The 24052-nt window shown below is 42.4% G+C and overlaps 1 protein-coding gene across 7 annotated transcripts in view; it reads right to left on the bottom strand.

Annotated features, from left to right (window-relative positions):
* LOC105469702 (lysine methyltransferase 5B) overlaps positions 1-24052 on the bottom strand; it is a 57461-nt gene that overhangs the window by 29844 nt on the left and 3565 nt on the right. For 6 of the 7 annotated variants that reach the window (XM_011721107.3, XM_011721109.3, XM_071074151.1 and 3 more), the window contains exons 2-3: positions 4706-4941; positions 246-393 (exon numbers count right to left, since the gene is read on the bottom strand). In XM_011721107.3, the coding sequence (XP_011719409.1) occupies positions 246-393; positions 4706-4865 (308 nt within the window). In that variant the 5' untranslated portion in view covers positions 4866-4941. The remainder of the gene's footprint in view (positions 1-245; positions 394-4705; positions 4942-24052) is intronic. The other variant, XM_071074149.1, reaches the window with a different exon arrangement.

Raw genomic sequence — 24052 nt, 5'->3', positions numbered from 1 at the left:
GCTCCTCCAGCTTTATATGTTGATAGAAATGTTCTGAGGTAAAATAAGAACACAGAGTTAGAACTGACAAGATTCCTGGAGTCTTGTTCTCTGCTTCTCTTGGCTCACACACAGAAAAACCCTTCCACTGCAAAGAACTTTCCTTTACTGTCATTTTAAATTTTGAGCAAAAGTAAAATTAGCCATCTACGTTCTTGAATTCAACATCATCATCTGTTCCATTCAGGATAAAGACTGAAAATTACCTAGTATTCATTTTGTGTGTTTGAAAACCTAAATAGGGATCAAGAACCAAACTGGTTGCTAGGTCATCATTTTCACAGAGTTCCTTGGCGGACATTCCAGAAGATGGTACATAGCGACTCTGTCCTTCAAATCCCGAGTTACCATTACCTGTGAAAAGCAAAAGCAAGAAAAATTACTCAAATTGAAAACTACTTAAATCTGCCTTAAAAATTCTTTAGCCGCACCGACCATTCAAGCTGGTAATAAAGAACTGAAAAATCAATCAGTTTTAGTAATTAAGAATTGAATAACCTTTGCATAAGACAGAAAACCAAATGCAGTAAACCATCTCCGTTACTGAGAGTATTTTGATTAGCAGGTAGTAATAGCAGGTTCCAAAGGTTCACAAGAACAGGGTCTGCGTAGTTGTGAAAATTTGGTTCAAATGCTTGGCTCTCCCCCACCCCCTTCTCTCCAAGGAACACTGAGAAACGGGACAGGAGGATGTTCACTATTTTAACAAGTCAGTACACAGGGCCATTACAGATAGGACTAGGGTGAAAAGGCAAGAGGAACACAAGATAGTTTTTGCAAGAAGTGCCAGAACTCCAGATCTCAAGTATCAAAAGGAATCTCATGAAGTTCGGCTTCCTGCTTTTGGGCAGGTGAATGATTATTATCCTCACTTTGCAGGAAACTGAGGCACAGACAAAAAGAAACTTGCCCACAATTCCAGAGCTGGGTAGTAGAAGTGGGGAAAGAAGTAGAGAGAGAATGACAGACCTATTTCTACTGACCTCTGTTTGAAGCAATTTTGAATGAATGGATAAAAATAGAGACTCAAATATGTAACTGAAATAATTGGGTTTAACTGTGGAAGAAAAGCAATGTAAAGAAGGAAACGAAGGCCAAGTTATAAGAAGTTTCATCAGAGTTGATTAAGTTTGATGTATGTGCCACTGACAGTCCTTCCATGGACTTAGCACATAGTTTACGGAGGACAACAGCAATATAACGTTCAGGCTCTCAAAACCAAAATGGGGAAGAATGAAACACAGAGTAAAGTTTAACCTTTTCATCTACTTTTTCACAGAACAAATAGTTAAATGTAAGTTCCTGCCAAGGGCAGACATATGATTCTGCAATCAAATTATTTGCATGGAGCTATGTGAAAAGCTATCAACGTTAAATTTTTTGTAACAGCATAATAGCTTTATTGAAATACAATTCACAAATGATACAACTCACTTTTTTTTTTTTTTTTTTTTTAAAGACAGGGTCTTGCTCTGTCACCCAGCCTGGAGTATAGTGGCGTGATCACAGCTCACCGCAGCCTCGAATACCTGGGCTCAAGGAATCATCCTGCCTCAGCCTCCCTAGTAGCTGAGACCACAGGCATGCATCACCAAACCTGGTTAATTTTTGTATTTTTTTGTAAAAATGGGGTCTCAGCATATTGTCCAGGCTGGTCTCGAACTCCTGGGCTCAAGCCATCCTCCTGCCTCAGCCTCCCAAACTGCTGGGATTACAGGCATGAGCCACCAAGCCCAGTCTTTTTTTCACACAGGCATTTACAAGTATAAATTTCCCTCTAAATCACTGCTTTGGCTGCATCCTATAAATTTTAGTACATTTTATCTTTCTTTTTATTCACCTCAAAATGTTTTCTGATTTCCTTTTTGATTTCTTCTTTGACCCACTGATTACTTAGAAGTGTGTTTCATTTCTACATATTTGTGAAATTCCCAAATTTCCTTGTTAATTTCTAATTTTCCTCCACTGAAGTCACAGAACATACCTTTTATTATTTCAATCCTTTTAAGTTTATTGAAGCTTGTTATACGGTCTAGCATATGGTCTATCCTGGAGAATGTTGCACTCGCACTTGAGATGAATGTGTATTCTGATGAGGTTCTAAAGATGTCTGTTAGCTCTCATTGGTTTACAGTGTTAAGCTGTTCTACTCATTATTAAAAGTGGCGTATCAAAGTCTCCAAATTATTGCTGAATTGTTGATTTTTCCCTTCAATTTTGTCAGTTTTTGTTTCCTGTATCTTAAGGCTCTGCTGCTGGGAAAGTCACTCACTGTATCTGAGATGGGGCACTGCTCTGTGCTCTCCCATTTCTCATCGCTGGCTCTCTTTCTGCACCATTCTGGCCCAATAACATTCAGTGTAAGGCTATGTTATCGTCACACTCCGGTTTTCCCAACGTAGCCTTCTATATTTATCTATGCTTGGTAAAGTGTAACCAACGTAATGGCCATTTTCTTTTTTTGAGACGGAGTCTTGCTCTGTCGCCCAGTGGTGCAATCTTGGCTCACTGCAAGCTCTGCCTCCAGGGTTCATGCCATTCTTCTGCCTCAGTCTCCCAAGTAGTTGGGACTACAGGTGCCTGCCACCACGCCCGGCTAATTTTTTATTTTTTTATTATTTATTTATTTATTGTTTTGAGACGGAGTCTCGCTCTGTCACCCAGGCTGGAGTGCAGTGGCCGGATCTCAGCTCACTTCAAGCTCCGCCTCCCGGGTCTACGCCATTCTCCTGCCTCAGCCTCCCAAGTAGCTGAGACTACAGGCGCCCGCCACCTCGCCTGGCTAGTTTTTTCTATTTTTTTTAGTAGTGACGGGGTTTCACCGTGTTAGCCAGGCTGGTCTCGATCTCCCGACCTCGTGATCCGCCCGTCTTGGCCTCCCAAAGTGCTGGGATTACAGGCTTGAGCCACCGCGCCCGGCCAATTTTTTATATTTTTAGTAGAGACAGGGTTTCACCATGTTAGCCAGGATCGTCTCAATCTCCTGACCTTGTGATCCACCCACCCTGGCCTCCCAAAGTGCTGGGATTACAGGCGTGAGCCACCACACTCAGCCTGTAATGGCCATTTCTAAACTTTTTTGTTTGTTTTTGAGACAAGAGTCTCATTTTTTTGTCCATGCTGGAGTGCAGTTGTGTGATCTCGGCGCACTGCAACCGCTAACTCCTGGGCTCAAGTGATCTCTCCAACCTCAGCTTCTCAAAGTAGCTGGGACCACAGGTGTGCAACACCATGACTGGCTAATTTTTCTGTAGACACAGTATTTTTCGTAGACATGGAGTTTCACCACGTTGCCCAGGCTGGTCTCAAACTCCTGGACTCAAGAAAATCCATTCACCTTGGACTCCTAAAGTGCCAAGATTACAGGTGTGAGCTACCATGCCCAGATGCATTTTCTAAATTCTTGTGTATCTATAACAATTCAACTAATTAAAACCGTTTTGCACTATGATACACAAAAGGAGGCCAACAGTGATTTGCTAAAAAGCTTAAGATATGCCTAGTTTACCGACCAGAATGAATACACTCTGATGTGATCACTGTGTTTCTCAATTCTTCACGTTCACGCTAGCTACTAAGGAGTGAGGCAGGACAAGGGTGCATGCGGCCAGCAGCCTCAGGAGTGAGTGGTGTCCATGCAGAGGACTAACTCATTCGGTCTTGCCTCTTCCTACTCTTGTCCTGAGCAGGAATTCTGTCTGGTTTCTACAGCAACAGTGACCTGATCTGAAATGGAAAGGTTAAGGGTAGCCTGGGCCCAATGAGTTGCATAAACCCTAAAAGGTAAGAAGGAAATCAATCAGAACTGGATTCAATCTGAAACTACCGAAAAACCACAGGCTAATCCAAATCCCTGGAAACAGGCCAACGCCAATCTGAATTAAGGATATTCAAAAGTGGCTAGATTCATGTTAGAAAAAGAAGAAAAGCCGTCCTCTTTAACACGACATACATTTGGACATATAGCTGCCTAGTTAGGTATACACTTGTCCTCAGTCATTTTACTACTTTTAGAGGAACTACGAAATACGCACCAAATCCACAACTTCCTGAACCCTTAAAAAGCAGCCTCTTTCCCACCAAGAGGTATAGAGGAAATAAAGTAACTTATCAGCAGTGTTTCACTGTCAGGATGAACAACTGTCTACCCTGTATAAATAGAATAAATTGCTACGATTTGTGAGGCTGCCCTAAAGCAGTCAGTTCTATCCATCCTCCATTCTACTTACGTAAATTACGTAAGTAGAATTAAATAAGTTGGCGTCATTATTCATATTATTCCATGAAACATTTGTGGAAATTAGCAAAGAAGTACATACCTATACTTACATCTATTAAAAAAATACAGGTTAACCTGTAAGAAGTTCAATTAAAATTTTAAAAATTTAATAAGACATATCAACCATTCAGGTATAAATTCTACAAAATATAAAGTAAGAGAAAAGCATGATTAAAATAATTATATGAAGCATTAAACTTGAGTTTTATATATTGTTTGATGAGAATAAAAATTGACACAACTTTGAGAGTAAAAAGACTATATTGTTAATTATGAAAATGCAAAAAATTATTTAAGACAAAAGAAAACAGAATATACATTACAAACTAGAAAGAATTACTACCCCATATCACAATTAGAACATTGAAGGTTTAAGTGTGTACATACATCTGCTCGACCTCCTCTCGACTGCATTTTTGCCAGCCTTCAGGGTGTCCTTCCCCGTGTGCTGTAATTTTGATTGATTCTGCTGATGGTCATTAGACAACTTGCCTCCATTTCTCCTGCCATTCACCACCATGTTCTTGGATTCTCCCAACCACTTCATACCCACAGACAGCCTGACCCAGGTGCATTTAGTCACTCTCTTCAAATAGCTTAGAGAATACTTTCAATGTTCTCTCCTAACAGAAACAAAATATGAAAAACAAAACAAAATGGGGAGGTAAATACATGAAAGATCATGCTAAACAGACCCTTGAGAAAGATATATAATATTAAAAGGACAGTCATTCACAGCATAATGATGTTTTGGTCAATGACAGACCACATAAACAATGGTGGTTCCATAAGATTATAACAGAGCTGAACATACACTTCATAAAATTCGTATTGCCTAGTATTTACTATATTATATTTTTTATTGTTATTTTAGAGTATATTCCTTCTACTTTTTTTTTAAGTTAACTATAAAACAGCCCCAGGCAGGTTATTCAAGAGCATTCCAGAGGAAGGCACTGTTATCACAGGAGATGACAGCTCCATGCATGTTACTGCCCCTGAAGACGCTCCAGTGGTACAAGATATAGAGGGAGAAGACAGTGATATGGATAATCCTGACCCTGTGTGGGCTGAAGCTAACATGTGGCCTGTGTCTGTTTTTAATAAAAACATTAAAAAATTAAAAGTAGGAAAAAGTTTATAGAATAAAGATATTTTAAAAAGAATATAGTTGGGCATGGTGGCTCATGCCTGTAATCCCAGCACTTTGGGAGGCCATGGCAGGCAGACTGCTTGAGTCCAGAAGTTGAGACCAGCCTGGGCAACATGGCAAGACCCTGCCTCTACAGAACATAAAAAAGTGAGCCAGGCATAGTGCTGCGTGAGCCTGTGGTTCCAGCTACTTGACAGGCTGAGATGGGAGGTCACGCCTGCAGTGAAGCCATGATTGCAACACTGCACTCCAGCCTGGGTGACAGAGCAACCCTGTCTCCCAAAAAGAAAAGAAAAGAATAAGTGTATTTTTGTGTCTTTTTGTCTGTTTTTTGAGACAGTCTCACTCTATGGCCCAGGTTGGAGTGCAGTAGCATGATTATGGCTCACTACAGCCTCAAATTCCAGGGCTTAACCCATCTTCCCACTCAGCCTCTCAAGTAGCTAGGACTACAGGCAGGAGCCACCACATCCAGTTCATTTTAAAACTCTTTTTTTTTTTTTTTTTTTTTTTAGAGACGGGGTCTCACTATGTTGCCCAGACTGGTCTCCAACTCCTGGCCTCAAGCAATCCCTCCACCTTGGCCTCCCAATGTGTTGGGATTACAGGTATGAGCCACTGTGCTTGCTAAGAAAGAATATACATTCATTTATTTGAGACAGGGCCTTGCTCTGTCGCCCAGGCTAGAGTGCAGTGGCACCATCTCTGCTCACTGCAACCTCCACCTCCCAGGTTCAAGCGATTCTTCTGCCTCAGTCTCCTGAGTAAGTGGGATTACAAGTGTGTGCCACCACACCTGGCTAATTTTTGTATTTTTCGTAGAGATGGGGTTTTACCATGTTGGCTAGGCTGGTCTTGAACTCCCAACCTCAAGTGATCCACCTGCCTCGGCCTCCCAAAGTGCTGGGATTACAGGCGTGAGCCACTGCGTGTGGCCTGAACATATTTTTGTATAGCTGTATGTGTTTGTATTTTAAGCCAAGTGTTACCATAAAAGAGTCAGAAAGTTAAAAAAAAAAAAAAAAACTTTATAAAGTAAAACAGTTACAACAAACTAAGGTTAATTATTAAAGAAACATTTCAAAATAAATTTAGTGTAGCCTAAGTGTACAGTGTTCACAGAGTCTACAGTAGTACATATGTACTAGGTCTACACAATTACTCACCACTCACTCACTCACCCAGAGAAACTTCAAATCCTGCAATCTCCATTCATAGGAAGTACCCTTTACAGGTGTACCATTTTAAAATCTTTTATTCTGTATTTTTACTGTACCTTTTTTATGTTTATGTGTGTTTAGATAACAACACTGTTACCAGTGACTACAGTAGTCAGTACAGTAACATGCTGGACAGGTTAGTACCCTACAAGCAACGGCCCGGGTGTGTAGTAGGCTAGACTACCTAGGTTTGTGTAAGTATACTCTATGATATCTGCAAGGCAACAAAACCGCCTAACCTCACATTTCTAGAATGTGTCCCTGAGACACACTCTATGAGTGCCCTCTATGATATCTGCATGATGACGAAATCAACTAACCTCACATTTCTCAGAATGTGTGATATCCCTGTCACTAAACAATGCATGACTATAATTTAATAAATGATGTCTCCGCTCTTTAAAGACAATCTTGGCTCTCCCCAGTCATATGATGCCTGCTCAGGAATACAGTGGCCCCAGACTGAGCAGAATGTGGACAGAAGGTAGGGGCTCATTCTGACTTGTTCCCTGCTTGTGATTAGAATAGTACTGACAAACAGCAGGTGCTCAACAAATATTTCTTTCAGTAAACAGTAAGAACTGTCTTTGCTCCTTATTATACTGATATCTAGGTACAGCTCTATCATCTGCTCAAATCACAGGTTTTGGTAATGCTCTGAACTGGGTGAGTAAACTACATGGAAGTTACTTATCTCCTTTGTTCCAAGGCAAGCTTAGGAAAAGGCATCTATGCTAAGCTTTGTCCATCACAGTAAGAGACTCCTAACTGTTACGCTGGCTACTCATCACCACAAACAAAACTGAGCAGACGGACAAGAGTAAGGAAAGTAAAGGACTCTGTATCTTTTTGTTGTTGTTACTTTGAATTCACTGTTCTAGATATTTAAGAAACCAATACTCAGATATCAAAGTAGTGCCCATCTGGAAATGTCTACCTTATCATTCCTTCACAATGGCAACAAAACTGAGAAGCTACTGTATTTGGTAATATAAATGTATCCCTTACTATCTGAATTTGGGAACCGATTGATATGAATAGTGGGGGATGCTTGTAATTTATAATGACATTTGGAAATGAGGATATTATACACTGCATTCATTACTAACGGAATGAGAAAAAGGATGACCATGATCCCACCTCATTAAGGAATTATGTGTTAGTGTAAGTCAGACTAAAAAGGCCCTACGATAAAGTGCAAAAATACAGAACTTCAGAGCCAGAGCTGCCTTAACATCACCAGTGTGACGCCTTCAATTTACAAACAAAACTGAGACCACATGCCTGAAGCCACATGATCCGCCTGCAGCAGTCTCATGAGTAAAACCCAGCACTGCTGCCCAACAAATTCTCAACTACACCAGACGCAGGTCAATTTCCTTTCCACAAACACATAGAAAAGTACAAATGATAAATTACTTTGAAGTATTCACAAAAATACATGCCTGGACATACCTTTAATGATACTCAACACAAACACAAAACATGAATTTTTACTTGATCTCAGATCTCTTTCCTGTTACAGTAATATCTGTGTGAGTTCACTGGAGGGTAAGACGTGCATGTGAGCAGCATGCTTAGGGGAATGGCAAAAAAGAAAATCTGATCAATGCTGAAGACAACTTTACAATTGTTTTCTAACATGAATTTTTCTTTTGGTTCCCTCACTGTTTAAGTTCAATTATAGTATTTAACTTTTAAAGTGCCTTTTGATTTTTCTTGTAGGTGTCACTAAATAGTCTTGTAGCTATTCTACATCAGTTATAAAGATTTTTCAATTATTAAATTTTACCAAATTTAACATTAAAACTGCTCATTAATGATCATGTATGTTACACTTAGGAGAAAAGGCATAGAACTCAAGAGCAATATACCTTTTTTTTTTTTTTTTTTTCAAGGAGACAGGGTCTTGCTCTGTCACCCAGGTTTGAGTGCAGTGAAGTGATCATGGCTCACTGCGGCCTCAAAGTCCTAGGCTCAAGCGATCCTCCGCCTCAGCCTCCCAAAGTGTTAGGATTACCAGCATGAGCCACCACACTCAGTAAGAGCAGTATATTTTTGAGGTATAAAGTACAAAGAAAGCTTGAGAAAAAGAGCAATGGGTGGTCCATTGCGAGTCTTGGATCTTGGATCCCAGCAGTTTTGCACAACACTGTTATCTACGGACTCTAAAATTGACTTCATTTAAAGAAACCCATGGGGCCGGGCGCAGTGGCTCAAGCCTGTAATCCCAGCACTTTGGGAGGCCGAGACGGGTGGATCACGAGGTCAGGAGATCGAGACCATCCTGGCTAACATGGTGAAACCCCATCTCTACTAAAAAAATACAAAAAACTAGCCGGGCGAGGTGGCAGGCGCCTGTGGTCCCAGCTACTCAGGAGGCTGAGGCAGGAGAATGGCGTGGACCCGGGAGGCGAGCTTGCAGTGAGCTGAGATCCGGTCACTGCACTCCAGCCTGGGTGACAGAGTGAGACTCCGTCTCAAAAAAAAAAAAAAAAAAAAAAAAAAGAAACCCATGGAACAGTAACAGAAACATAAAACAATATGAATTGTGGCATTTGAATCCTAGCACTTGGGGAGAGCATCAAGTACCACTTTTTTTTTTTTTTTTTTTTTTTGAGACAGAGTCTCACTCTGTTGCCCAGGCTGGACTGCAGTGTCCGCAATCTTGGCTCACTGCAACCTCCGCCTCCCAGGTTCGCTATTCTCATGCCTCAGCCTCCCAAGTAGCTGGAATTACAGGTGTGCACCACCATGCCTGCCTAATTTTTGTATTTTTTAGTAGAGACAGGGTTTCACCATGTTGGCCAGACTGGTCTTGAACTCCTGGCCACAAGCTATCCTCCCACCTTGGCCTCCCAGTGCTAGGATTTCAGGTATGAGCCACCATGCCCGGCCAAGGATTCAAAAATTATAGCCTACCATCACAATGCATTCAAAATTTGAGTTTGAATAACCTCATCAAGACTTACATCTCTAAAAGCTTCAAGTTTCACCTGCATTAAAGCTCTTCATCGAGCCATCTCACAAAAATAAAAGCTTAAAGGGACTAAAATTCATGACTACATTCCATTTTATTTCCCTTCCTCAGTTTTCTTCAATTTCCTTGACCTCTAGGGTCTTTCATATTACTTATGTTCCTTTAGACAAGAGCCAAAGAAACAGCACTTTCTGAAAAAATGGATGTTCTGTGACAGTAAGCTTTCATTGATAGAGAAGCATAAACTTGGCATGATAAATTTAGAATTAGGTTTTTTGTTGTATCCTATAAAAAGCTGCATTAACAACAAGCAAATGGGCCAGGTGGTGGCTCATGCCTATAATCTTGGCTCTTTGGGAGACCAAGGCAAGAGGATTGCTTGAGGCCAGGAGTTTGAGACCAGCCTGGGCAACACAGCAAGACCTCAATGCTACTAAAAGTAAAAATTAAAAAATTAGCCAAAGATGGTAGTCACAGCTACTCATGAGGCTGAAGTGGGAGGATGGCTGCGGCCCAGGAAATTGCAGATGCAGTGAGCCATGAGCATGCCATTACACTGCAGCCTGGACGACAGAGTGAAAAAAAAGAAAATGATGAAGTGGTAAATGTATATAAATGTATTTTACATTTCAAGTTAGATTATACTCTCAGAAGCTATGTGGTTTAGAGAAAATAGACCTCAACAAAAGTTGAGGGCTCCTATCCTACCTCTGTCTCTTACTAGGCAGTTGGTAATTGGGAAAGTCACTTAACCTCTCTGAACACCATCTCTGCCTAATTTCTTAAGTCCCAGTTCAGTGTTCACATCCTCTAGGAAGTGTTCCTTGACCTTCACTGCCAAATCTAGTTATATATTTATGCTACAAAACTTAGGTGAAAGCCCTTATGTGATTATATTGTTTAAGAGTCTGCTTCCTTAATTGAGAGTTCCGAACGTTGAGAACCTATTTTTCTTATCTCTGGCCCTAGTGTATCTAGTATACCACACAGTATATCCTAGAGGCACTCAACTAATGAAATAAATAGGCTGTAATCTAAACTGCATCATAGAAACTATATTTCTGCATTTAAAAAAACCTGTAAATTAAAGATACTGCCTGACCTCTTCAAATCCTCTCCTTTCTCAAGATGTCCATGGTGTTAAAGGGGGTGAGAGAAGCTCCTGCACAGACAAAAATAGGGCAGGAATCACAGCAGATACCACCACTAAGTTCCCTACCACTTGCCATTATACTTTCTGGTTTACTCCCTAGTCCTTGACCCTCCAGAAAAAAGAACCAGGACCAGGAAAAGTGCTTTTGGTCCTTTAGGAAATCATCTGTAGAATGCGATGTTTAACACACAACTTACAGATAATGATGTAACAATGTATTTTTAGGCTTCTCAGGAGTCCTAATATTCCTCAAAAATAAGACATGAAGCATAATTACATGAAATAGAAATTAAATATATGGAATAGAAAGACTATCCATGGAGAGTCTTTTTTTTTTTTTTTTTTTGAGACAGAGTCTGGCACTGTCCCCAAGTTAGAGTGCAGTGGCGTGATCTCGGCTCACTGCAACCTCCATCTCCTGCGTTCAAGCGATTATCCTGCCTCAGCCTCCCGAGTAGCTGAGACTACAGATGCGTGCCACCACACCCAGATAATTTTTTTTGGTATTTTAGTAGAGACGGGGTTTCACCATGTTGGCCAGGATGGTCTCGATCTCCTGACCTCGTGATCTGCCTGTCTCGGCCTCCCAAAGTCCTGGGATTACAGGCGTGAGCCACTGTGCCTGGCCATGGAAAGTCTTTAAGTCTCAACCAAGACGTCCACTCGAGAGAGAGAAAGCAGAAAATCTGGGGATGAGGCCCAGCAATCCATGTTGTAATAAGACCTCCAGGTGATGCAAGCTCCAGTGTGAGAGCTATTGCTCTAATTTACTCATTCATTCATTTTATCATGTTAGGGCTAAGAATAGATACAAAATTTTTTTAAAAACTATGGAATAAAAAATTAAGGAAATTATAATATATCAACCAAACATTTTTTCTGAGAATTAGGAAAGGTTCACCAATAAATCACTTTAGTAATAGCAAACTTTGGCTCAATTCATGGAACACAGACTGAGACCCACTCTAATGTATACATAATTTAAACTAAATGTGGGTTAATGATCCAAATTGGAACAAATCTGTGCCCTCGGGTCTCATTTATATTGTGGTCAACTGATATTATTTGAACCCAAAGTACTTTAATGTAACAGGCACTTCTGTCAATCACAGAACATGGCTAAATTTCACTAGTATGAATGCACTGGCACATCTCTGGATGTAGCCTAGCAGAGATTCTCCACATGTCCATATGATAAAAGCTATCCAAAGACCTTTCTTTCTTTTTTTTTTTTTTTTTTGAGATGGAGTCTCACTTTGTTGCCCAGGCTGGAGTGCAGTGGTGCCATCTCCGTTCACTGCAAGCTCCGCCTCCTGCGTTCACGCCATTCTCCTGCCTCAGCCTCCCGAGTAGCTGGGACTATAGGCGCCCGCCACCACGCCTGGCTAATTTTTTGTATTTTTAGTACAGATGGGGTTTCACCGTGTTAGGCAGGATGGTCTCGATCTTCTGACTTCGTGATCTGCCCGCCTCGGCCTCCCAAAGTGCTGGGATTACAGGCGTGAGCCACCGTGCCTGACCCCAAAGATCTTTCTTAAGCTGATAAATGAAACATTTGTAAAAACAATTCTAATGAAGCTATCAATAATTTGGGGGCTATTTTAAAAAATTTTTAGCTCAAAATGAATACATATTCTACTAATGATCCGGTCTTCATTTGTTCTGCCCTCCTAAGTGTGCAATCTGTTCTTGCTGGCAAGATCTTCCCTCTAAGGCTGCACACTTACACATTAAAGGTAGTGACAGGATTTTAAAAAGCTAACACACGTCAATACCGTAGTAGAGTACAGACAAATAGGGGTTGAAAACAGTGGGTAGAGGCCAGACGCAGTGGCTCACGCCTGTAATCCCAGCACTTTAGGAGGCCAAGGCGGGCGGATCGCCTGAGGTCAGGAATTTGAGACCACCCTGGACAACACGGTGAAACCCCGTCGCTGCTAAAAATACAAAAATTAGCCAGGTGTGGTGGCGCACGCCTGTAATCCCAGCTACTCAGGAGGCTGAGGCAGGAGAATAGCTTTAACCCGGGAGGCAGAGGTTGCACTGAGCCAAGGCTGTGCCACTGCACTTCATCCAACCTGGGCGACACAGTGAGACTGTGTCTCAAAAGAAGAAAGAAAACTGAAACAAAACACCGGGTGGATAGCAAAGCCTAAAATACTTCATGGCTACCACAGAGGTGCCCCCTCCCAACAAACAAACAAGGGTGCAGACTTCCATGGAACATAGCTGGCTCACATGGAAATGTCCCACGGTCATGGTTTGGCTGACACACTCGGAGCTCATTAGCCACTGACTACATTTAGAAGTAAAAATTGCCTCAATTTTGTCCCAAATTATTAGGAAAAAAATTTCAAGAAAGTACTGACTGCTTTTTTTTTTTTTTTTTTTTGAGACAGAGCCTTGCTCTGTCGCCCAGGCTGGAGTGCAGTGGTGCAATCTTCGCTCACTGAAGCCTCCGCCTCCCAGGTTCAAGCGATTCTCCTGCCTCAACCTCCTGAGTAGTTGTGACTACATGTGCCCGCCACCACGCCCGGCTGATTTTTTTTTATTTTTAATAGAGACGGGGTTTCACCATGTTAGCCAGGCTGGTCTCCATCTGCTGATCTTGTGATCTGCCCGCCTCAGCCTCCCAAAGTGCTGGGATCACAGGCGTGAGCCACCGCACCTGGCCATTACTGACCACTTCTTAAGTGGCATATTAGCTTGGTGCAAAAGTAACTGCGGTTTTTGCTTTTTTTTTTTTTTTTTTTAAAGTTACAAATCCTGTTCTGATTTCCCAATATAAAAATGTCAGGAAATTTATTGGACATCTACTATATTCCAGACACTGTTGCAGGCACTGAGGATACAGCATGGAACAAAATAAGGCTGTGCCCTCATCTGTGCTTATATTCTAATGGAAAAAAGCACTACAAAATAATAAATTAATGAATAAATGCCAGCACCTTTTGGGAGAACAAGCCATTTATGGTGGCAGGGAGTGTTTCAGGTGGAGAAGGAGGGTGATAGTGGCTACTTCCTAAAAGAGCAAGGGATGTGAGGGGACAGCCGGGCATCAGGCAGGAAGCATGCAGTAGACAAAGGGAAGGGCAAGCACAAGGTGCAGAGGCTGGTGCAGCTGGGGCAAATATGGGCGAGAGTGGGAGGATGAGGTCAGACAGGCTGCCACAGGGAAGAAGGGCTTCAAAGCCACTGCTGAGACTTGGGCCTTTACTCCCAGTGAGACGGAAAGCAGAGGAGTGACATGATCCAACTCACAGTTTTAAAGGACCATTCTGGCAGCTTGCTACATGGTACTTTAAAAAAGCAGTTCTAATGAAACTACAAATAATTTCTAGGACAAGAGAATGCAGGGAGACATTATTAGTAGTAGTAGTCTATTTACTAACTGATTACTGCTGTAAAACCAGAGGAGAACTAGTGGTTGCAGCAGCAGAGGTGGCAAGAAGTGGTTGGCTTCGAGATCTTTTCTGAAGGTTCTGCTGATAGTTAGGAGTTGCTGACAGACTGACTGTGGGTGTTAAGAGAAAGAGGACTCAAACATACCTCCAAATGAAGAATGGAATATTTAGGAATGTGACAAAGAGTATAGGAAGACTGGTTTTCCCAAGGATTGCGGTGTGGGAATTTGGTTTTGGTTATTTTTTCTTCCTTTTCTGGGGTCTTTTTTGGTTTTAGTCATTTTTGAGATGCCCACTACAGATCCTAGTGGAGTCGGCAGCTGGATACAAGGGTCTGGAGTCCACCTCCAAGCTGAAGATAAAAATTTGGAGTCAAAACATTAATGGCATTTCAAACCATGGAATCAGATGAAATCTAGGAATCAGTGTAGATCAAAGAAGGCCAAGGACTGGGGGTGGGGGCACTTTCACATGTACAGGTCAAGAGGAAGAGAAGCAGCACACGATTGTAAAAGGAGCAATGAGCGAAAAGAAGAGCTGAGCGTGACAGGGACCATGCCGTGAAGGGAGTTAACAACTCAGGCAAGAACTGTAGGTGCCCAGAAAGCAAATACTTTTATTTTATAAGTCTAAACTCACGGAAAGGATGGGCTGTTGCTGATCTTTAAGCCTTGCTCAGAAACAACAGAGAACTTCTAAAATGGACATAATGTCTTAAACATGCACTTGTGAGGAAGACAGGGGGCTTTGCTTTAAGAAACAGATGGCAGAGAGCAATATAAGGAATGGAGAGGGAGAGAGAGAGGGAGAGGGAGAGAGAGAGGGAGAGGGGGAGAGAGAGAGAAAGGGGGAGAGGGGGAGGGAGGGAGAGAGGGGGGAGAGAATGAGAGAGAGAGAGAGAGAGAGAGAGAGAGAGAGAGAGAGAGAGATTGACTCACAGACCAGGAAAGACAAATGTAAATTAAAATTACGGAGTGGGGCCGGGCGCGGTGGCTGAAGCCTGTAATCCCAGCACTTTGGGAGGCCGAGACGGGTGGATCACGAGGTCAGGAGATCGAGACCATCCTGGCGAACACAGTGAAACCCCGTCTCTACTAAAACTACAAAAAAACTAGCCGGGCGAGGTGGTGGGCGCCTGTAGTCCCAGCTACTTGGGAGGCTGAGGCAGGAGAATGGCGGGAACCCGGGAGGCGGAGCTTGCAGTGAGCTGAGATCCGGCCACTGCACTCCAGCCTGGGCGACAGAGCGAGACTCCGTCTCAAAAAAAAAAAAAAAAAAAAAAAAATTACGGAGTGGAAGGTGATGGCAATAGGTTAGTTAATTTGAGAAGGCAAGCATTCAGAGGGCTTATAGGATCTATGTCAAAAAAAAAAATTTAACTAATAGATTAGTTAAATCTCTGGACTGGAGTAATAAAGATGACCTGAGTAGGAGAATGAGGTGGAATTCCTGAGGACTACTGTGCAAGGCTTTGTGCCTTCTACTTTTGTGAATATTAACAAAAATGATGCAATCAGGCTCTAAGAAAATGCAACTGGGATTCTGCTCCAAGATGGGCAGCATCACTTCCCCAAGAGATTTACCCAACACTGAAATCAACAAGAAGAGTCACCTTATGCGGTTTCACTGGACCAACAGATGGGAAAAGAAGCACTTACTACAGATTCTGGTACCAAACATAAATAAGGAGGTGAGGGGTGGGGGGATAATTTATGATCAATATAAAACATACTGGAAAACTGCTAAAAAAAAGAAATGTATTTAAAGGGGACAATATTGCAAGAATGATTTCTAGTTATATTTAAAGTGGAAACTCCTAATCATAACATAACGCCACTAAGGTCAGAAGCGTGACACCCACCACCACCACCACCACCATCACAATGCATTCCAAATCACCAGTGCTACCACTGGTGGGGGGAGGGATAACTTTAAAAAATATTTTTTCCCCAAACGTTTATAGTGAACCTATTTACTTATAATCAGAAAAAAAAAACACCGAAAACCTTAATACTTTAACACGTTTCAAAAGAAAGCAGCACTGATTCATAGGAAATGGGCTAAGTTCACATAACCATGCCTGTTCTATGCCAGTGATGGCCCCTCAACAAATGTCAATTCCCTTCTCTTTCCAGTCTGTTTATCAGATTATAAATTGTTGAGTGACTTTCGAGAAGTTGCATCCAATTTGAGAACTCTGATTCTAATCCGTTTTTACTTAAACACAGGCATTTTTTGCTTAATATCCTAAAAACCAAGATTAAAAAAAAACTGTCAAAAAAGTTAAAACACTGATTCTGAATGACTGAAAAGAATTTTAACACAATTCCTGTGACACTGCCGAGAACCCTCTAGCCAGCTGACATGCTGAACTTGTCTGCAGAGAGTTTATCCTAGAGAAATTATCCAGTGGTAGGGAAACAATCCCCAAGTGTTTAAAAAACAAAAGTCAACATACATTTTTAAAAAGTCAGTTCTGGCTGGGTGTGGTGGCTCACGCTTGTAATCCCAGAACTTAGGGAGGCCAAAGCAGGTGGATTAATTGAGCCCAGGAGTTCAAGACCAGCCTGGGCAACATGGTCAAACCCCAGTCTCTACCAAAAAAAAAAAAAAAAACCTTAGCCGGGTGTGGTGGTGCATGCTTGTAGTCCCAGGTACTCAGGAGGCTGAGGTGGGAGGATGGCTTGAGCCCAGGAGATTGCACCACTGCACTCCAGCCTAGGCGACAGAGCAAGACTGTCTCAAAGAAATAATAAAAAGCAGGTTCTAGCCTGTTAGAGGACTTTCATAAATTTTTATTCAGAAAGGCAAAGAAAACATTTTTCAAGTGATTCAGTTATCATTTGGTAAGAAAACAATTCAGTACACCACTGGTTAACAGTGACTGAGATTACACTGGAGAATGAGATCACAAGCAATGTTTACCTGTTATATGTTCAACTTTTCAAAATAAACATGTGTGACTTTTGTAACAGAATATTAAAGATACTTACACAAAGGAAAAGGAAACAGCTTGGCAGCTTCCCACCACAGGGCCTTTGCACTTGGGGTGCTGCCAAACTGCTTATCAGCCCCTGCCCAACCCCACTTCTCCAGCTACATAGATTTCCTTGTTATACATTTGAACCCCTTAACGTTTCTCAGCATGGTGCTTATTACAACCATACTCATTACTCTGTGTAATTATTTCATAACACCTGCCTTCCCTACTAGCTAAGATACACCCTTTTTTTTTTTTTTTTTTTTTTTGAGACAAAGTCTCGCTCTGTTGCCCAGGCTGGAGTGCAGTGGCTCAATCTCGGTTCACTGCAACCCTTGCCTCCCAGGGTCAAGCGATTCTCCTGCCTCAGCCTCCTGAGTAGCTGGGATTACAGGTGCGCACCACCACACCCAGCTACTTTTTCTATTTTTAGTAGAGACGGGGTTTCATCATGTTGGTCAGGCTGGTTGTGAACTCCTGCCCTCGTGATCTGCTTGCCTCGGCCTCCCAAAGTGCTGGGATTACAGGCATGAGCCACCGCACCCGGCCTTATTTCCATGTTTTGGCTGAATAATCCTGGTGAGAACATGTGTGTACAAGATACCTGTTTGAGTACCCGCTTTAATTCTTTTGATGATATACCCAGAAGTAGAATTGCCGGGTCACACGGTAATTCTATGCTAAACTTTTTTTCTTTTAGACGGAGTCTAGCTCTGTCACCCAGGCTGTAGTGCAGTAGCACGATCTCAGCTCACTGCAACCTCTGCCTCCTGGGTTCAAGCGATTCTCCTGCCTCAGCCTCCTGAGTAGCTGGGATTACAGGTGCCGCGCCACCACACTCAGCTAATTTTTGTATTTTTGGTAGAGACGAGGTTTCACCATGTTGGTCAGGCTGGTCTCAAACTCCTGACCTCGTGATTTCCCCACCTAGGCCTCCCAAAGTGCTGGGATTACAGGCGTGAGGCACCACACCCAGCCCCATACACTTTCATATCATTAGAATCCAGCACAAGACCAGACATAGGTTCATTCATATCACATCCCCTTTCTATTCTCAAACGAACTGCTACACATAAGCGGAATCAGTTTTTAGTTCTCCTAAATCTAAAATTACAAAAGGACTTGATATCAAAGAATTCCAAATCAGTCTTTATCAATGACTATTCCAAATCCAACTGCAATCAATAGTGCAATAACTAAGGCTCCATGGAATCCTATGGTATCAATCCCAGCAATTAGGCCAATATAAGAATCCCTGCAAAGCTATCAGAAACATTTGTGATCAATATTCCATCATAACACCATAACATTGCTTGACGGGGCAATTTCTCAGTTGCTAATTTGTTAGAAAACTATCATAAATTCACGTTCATACCTGTAACCTTAAAACTTGCTCCTATAAATATTGCTGTCTCAATTGAGAAGCGAGGTGACTTGTCAGAGTAGTTCAACTGGTGCTAGTATTATGAAAACAGAAAAGCCTTCGGATTTTCATTTCCCTGAATTCACAATTATGCTTCTACCCAGGGCAGAGCCTTTATTTTAAAACTAGAGCGTCATGCTAATTCAAATGCTAATCAGGTATCTAGCACCATCAACTCCATAGCAAAGAATATGTCTCTATACTCGCAAATAATTACAAATGTCCATGATATTATCATTCCTACTTTCCTTCTGTAGCTTTCACAGGGTCAAGCTTGGATGCATTCTGCTTCACCCAATTCAACAGCTTTCCCAAGTCCCCTCAGGTGGTAATGCCCTCACTCAGGCCACCAAGGGAATGGGGTCTGAAGCTGAGCAGTTTACCTACCACCAAGGCAGAATGCTTCACCCACTGCCCTTTCAGAATAAAATGATGGCCACAGACACCATCACTAAGTCTTGAAAAAGACTAAACTTGTTGAGCTAACAGCTCTAAAGCAGACTGCAGTATGGTGGAAAACGGCCCCCAGAGACATTGGCTCCTAACCTCTGGAGCCTGTGAATGTTACCTTATAATGAAAATGGTCTTTGAAGATGTTATAAAAGTTTTTGAGATAAAAGAGATTATCCTAGATTATCTGGGTAAGCCTTAAATGCCACCCAAATGACTTTATAAGAGGCAGAGGAAGATCTGACACCTCACAAAGAACAAAAGGTGAAGCAGACTGGAGTGATGTGGTGAAGGAATGCTGCAGCCACCAGAGGCTGGAAGAAGCAAAGAGCAGCTTCCCTCCACAGCCCTGCCAATGCCTTGATTTTGGCCCAGTGAAACTTTCTGGCCTCGAGAACTGTGAGAGAATACCCTTCTGGTTTGTTGTTGGTGGTGGTGGTGTTTTGACACGGAGTCTCACTGTGTTGCCTAGGCTGGAGGCAGAGGTGCGACCTCAGCTCACCGTAACCGCCACCTCCCGGGTTCCAGCAATTTCTTCTGCCTCAGACTTCTGAGTAGATGGGATTATAGGCACCTGCTGCCACGCCCAGCCGATTTTTGTATTTTTAGTAGAGATGGGGTTTTGCCATGCTGGCCAGGATGGTCTCGAACTCCTGACCTCAAGTGATCTGCCCACCTTGGCCTCCCAAAGTGCTGGGATTACAGGTGTGAGCCACGGCGCTCAGCCCATTTCTGTTGTTTTAAGCCACTAAGTTTATGGAATTTGTTACAGCGACCACAGGAAACTAACAGAGATTACGAAAAACTAAACCAAAGTAGAAATGCTTTACAGTTACCACGCTCCAAAAATATATAAAATTCCAACATGCCACAGGAAAAAAGATTTTAAACAACTTCAAAAACGGTGTATTTAAAACAAGTTTTTAAAGACTGGGCAACAAAGTGAGACCCTCATCTCCACCAAAAAAAAAAAAAAAAAAAAAAAAAGGTAGCCAGCTGTGCTGGTGCGCAACTTCAGTCCCTGCTACTCAGGAGGCTGAAGGATCATGGGAGTCCAGGAAGTAGAGGCTGCAGTGAGCTATGATCATGCCACTGCACTCCAGCCTGGGTGACAGAGTGAGACTTCACCTTTAAAAATGTAAATAAATAAAAAGTTTAAATCATACAGTATCCTTCAACTGAAGGTATAAAATACAGCTACTGAGTTATACGGATTTTGAAAATAGAGCTAGCCTCTTAATTATGCCTCTGATTGCTCACACACTGTGCTAGGCCAGATAACCATGATCTTCCTGAAAAGCATTATGATTGAACAGTTTTCTATTTATATTAAAACTTACAATAAAAACTGAAACTATTAGAATTTCTCCTTGAGCAAAACATTTTAAGCAGCAAACTACCCACCACTGGTAAGTTTATGATCAGACATTCACAATTCTTAGACTTACTTATTTGGCTACTAATCTACAACCAGACACGTAAGAAACTCCTTATTGCCTTATCACAGAAAATACTGCTTCATTCTTACGTATCACATTCAATATGTATTTACGATGAGGGATTTCATGTAAGAAAGACTCCATGTCTTCATCTCAGTAGATAGTTTAAAACAAAGGTTTTCACTGATGGGGTTGTTGAGGGAAGTCCTCAAAAAAACTTCCAGAAGAAAACAAAAATGCCGGATTCCCCATCTCTCCACATTTGATCCATCTGCTTACCTAGCAGTGCCTAAAAATAAAATCAAGGATGCTTTCTTTGTTACAGTTTTGTCTAGGACCCAAACAGCCATTCACGTTTCCGGAAACAGATGCCACCTAGTGTCAAACGTCTGTAAGTACAGCCTGTACAGGTCACAGTTTCTGTCAGAAGTTACAAGAAATACATCAAAGATTTTTACTGGGCAAGGACAAGTGTTAGGAAAAACTTCCAAAAGGTGGTTCTTGGGCTGGACGTTACAGGCTGCTTTGAGTTTGCTGGCTGGTGGGCTTTGCAGAGGCAGCCCGCACAGGGATTAAGGATGTGGCTCTGCAGTCAAAGCACCTGTCCCACCCTAGCTTCATCCTTACCCCAGCAGCCTGAGCAGGCAAGTTATTTAACCTCACCGACGCCCCATCAGTACAATGAAAAGAGGGCCTCCCTCCTAGGTTTGGCACAAGATTTAAAAGAGCACAAACTGCTAACAAATTAAGGTCTCCCCTTGCAAGTAACTAATGCAAAAGCAAAGCAGGCCAGAAACATTCTATACAAAACTTGAATCAAGGAGAAATTTCCCTTCCATTCCTCCCCACCATAAGTCACACATGGGGAAAAAAAAAAAAAAAAAAAAAAAAAACTCATCACCTCACCCATTTAAAAAAGAACAAATGTGCAAGAGAATAATTATGACACAAGGCTGAGCACCAGTTCTGCTTTCCCTACGGTTCCCAAAGAGAAGGAACTTAACTTCTGGCAACAACACGCATGATTAAAAATCATGCCAAGCTACACCTCCCATCCTAAACATTCAGAGGGATGACAGACTGGACTACAGACTTTCTTACAACACAGTTTAGTTTGTGATGTAGCTGGTCAAACAGATTATTTTCACACCCTATAAAAGAAGATACACACATCACAGTTCTTTAACACACATTCAATACTATCATTCCCATTTTACAAATGAGAACAAAACTTAGAGAATTAGGAAAAAAAGAAAAAATGAAGCCAAGTCCAGAATGAGAGACTGTGTACTCTTAATATCACACAAAAAAGCAACACAGGCCGGGCACGGTGGCTCACACCTGTAATCCCAGCACTTTGAGAGGCTGAGGCAGGCAGATCACGAGGTCAAGAGTTCGAGACCAGCCTCACCAACATTGTGAAACCCCATCTCTACTAAAAATACAAAAGTTAGCCAGGCATGGTGGCGCTTGCCTGTAGTCCCAGCTACTCAGGAGGCTGAGGCAGGAGAACTGCGTGAACCCAGGGGGCAGAGGTTGTGTGGAACCAAGATCGACCCACTGCACTCCAGCTTGGGCAACAGAGCGAGACTCCATCTCAAAAAAAAAAAAAAAAAAAAAAAAGGCAACACAATAATGACCCAAACAAATTATTTATTTTTTTAGACGCTGTCTCATTCTGTCGCCCAGGATGGAGTGCAGTGGCACGATCTCTGCTCACTGCAACTTCCACCTCCCGGGTTTAAGGAATTCTCTGTCTCAGACTCCCGAGTAGCTGGAATTACAGGTGCCCACCATCATGCCCAGCTAATTTTTGTATTTTTAGTAGAGACAGGGTTTTACCATGTTGGCCAGGTTAGCCTTGAACTCCTGACCACACGATTCACCCGCCTCGGCCTCCCAAAGGGCTGGGATTACAGGCGTGAGTCACCACCACGCCTGGCCCCAAACAAATTTTTAAACACACTTTGCCCAGGCCAGGCACAGTGGTTCACACCAGTAATCTCAGCACTTCGGGAGGCCAACGTGGGTGAATCACGTGGTCAGTTCAAGACCAGGCTGGCCAAAATGGTGAAACCCTGTCTCCACTAAAGATAGAAAAGTTAGTTGGGTGTGGTGGTGCGTGGCTGTAATCCCAGCCACTCGGGAGGCTGAGGCAGGAGAATTGCATGAACTGGGATCTGGGAGATGGAGGCTGCAGTGAGTTGAGATCACACCACTGCACTCCAGCCTGGGCAACAGAGCGACACTCTGTCTCAAAAAAACAAAAACAAACAAACAAAAAAACACTTTGCCCCCATATTTGAGGAGTAAAACTCTAGAACAAAATAGACAAGGTTCCTGACTGCGTAGAGATACTGTGGGAAGAGACATAAATATGTGATTATCAATCTGGTGCAAGCTGTAAGAAAAACAGGATGTTAGGAGAGAGACTAATATGAGAATGGACTTGAGATGGGATGATCAAGAAAAAATAAATCAAAATTATAAATACAAAAATGAGGCTAGACATGGCAGCTCATCCTATAATCCCAGCACTTTGGGAGGCCAAGGCGGGAGGACTGCTTGAGCCCAGGAGATTGAGGCTGCAGTGAGCTGGGATTATGTCACTGCTCTCCAGCATGGGAGGCTACAAGACCCAGACTCAAAAAGAAACAAACAAAAAACACCTTTTTTGGGTCAAAACCCCTCCTGGTACATACTTATATGCACCAAACAAATATTTCCTCTAAACCCTCCAGGACCCTGAATGACGTCTGGTTTTGTTTCCTTTCCAAGGGGGAGAGAGAAGGAGGGGTTTCCTATGGTGCCACTGGCCCACTGGCTGAAGGATCAAGCCACTTTTTACTTCTCAGTGAGGAAAACTCCAGCTTCCTAAAATCAGATTGGTTTTCTTACTAAAAATATCTATTTCTCCATATGATGCAACATAAGCATTTCCTCAAAAATAAAAATACTCCTCAGAGATCATTAAAATCTATCAGATATTTCAACCCTGTTACACAAATCAGACAGGCAAATAATTCATCGGGCCGACCTAGAATCCACTCAGTTCAACAAATTTATGAAGAACCTCCCAGAGCCACCAGGCACTGTTCGTGGTGCTGGAATACTAGTCATTTTCAGAGAACACTAGAGGGCGCGGGAGAGCGTCTACTTTCAGGAAAATCAGTCAGGGCTACTACGTGAGTCAGGGATGAAAACCAAAGGGATGCATGTGGGGAAAACAAAGTTACCTGAGTACAGGGTAGAAAAGTACAGAATGCGAAACAGAATGACCCTTCACTGAAGGGGCCTTTTGCGTAAGGCTTGAGAGGCAAGCCCAGTGCCTTTAGAGATCTGCTGATCAGGCATTCCTGTAAAGGTGGCACAAGGTAGAAACAAAGGTGTCAGAACACACGCATTCGGTTTCTACTCGTTCTGGTAACATGCAGGACTCGGGATTCACTAGCTCAGCAACCCTATCAGGTGAGACAAGTATTAGCACTACAACAAGGAAGTTAAAGCTCAGAAACAAATTGCTTTCCTAAAC

The sequence above is a fragment of the Macaca nemestrina genome, chromosome 12 (genome assembly GCF_043159975.1).
Source record: "Macaca nemestrina isolate mMacNem1 chromosome 12, mMacNem.hap1, whole genome shotgun sequence".
Lineage (NCBI taxonomy): Eukaryota > Metazoa > Chordata > Mammalia > Primates > Cercopithecidae > Macaca > Macaca nemestrina.
Note: the sequence above shows the minus strand (reverse complement) of the source record. Positions and strands in the feature narration are given on the sequence as shown.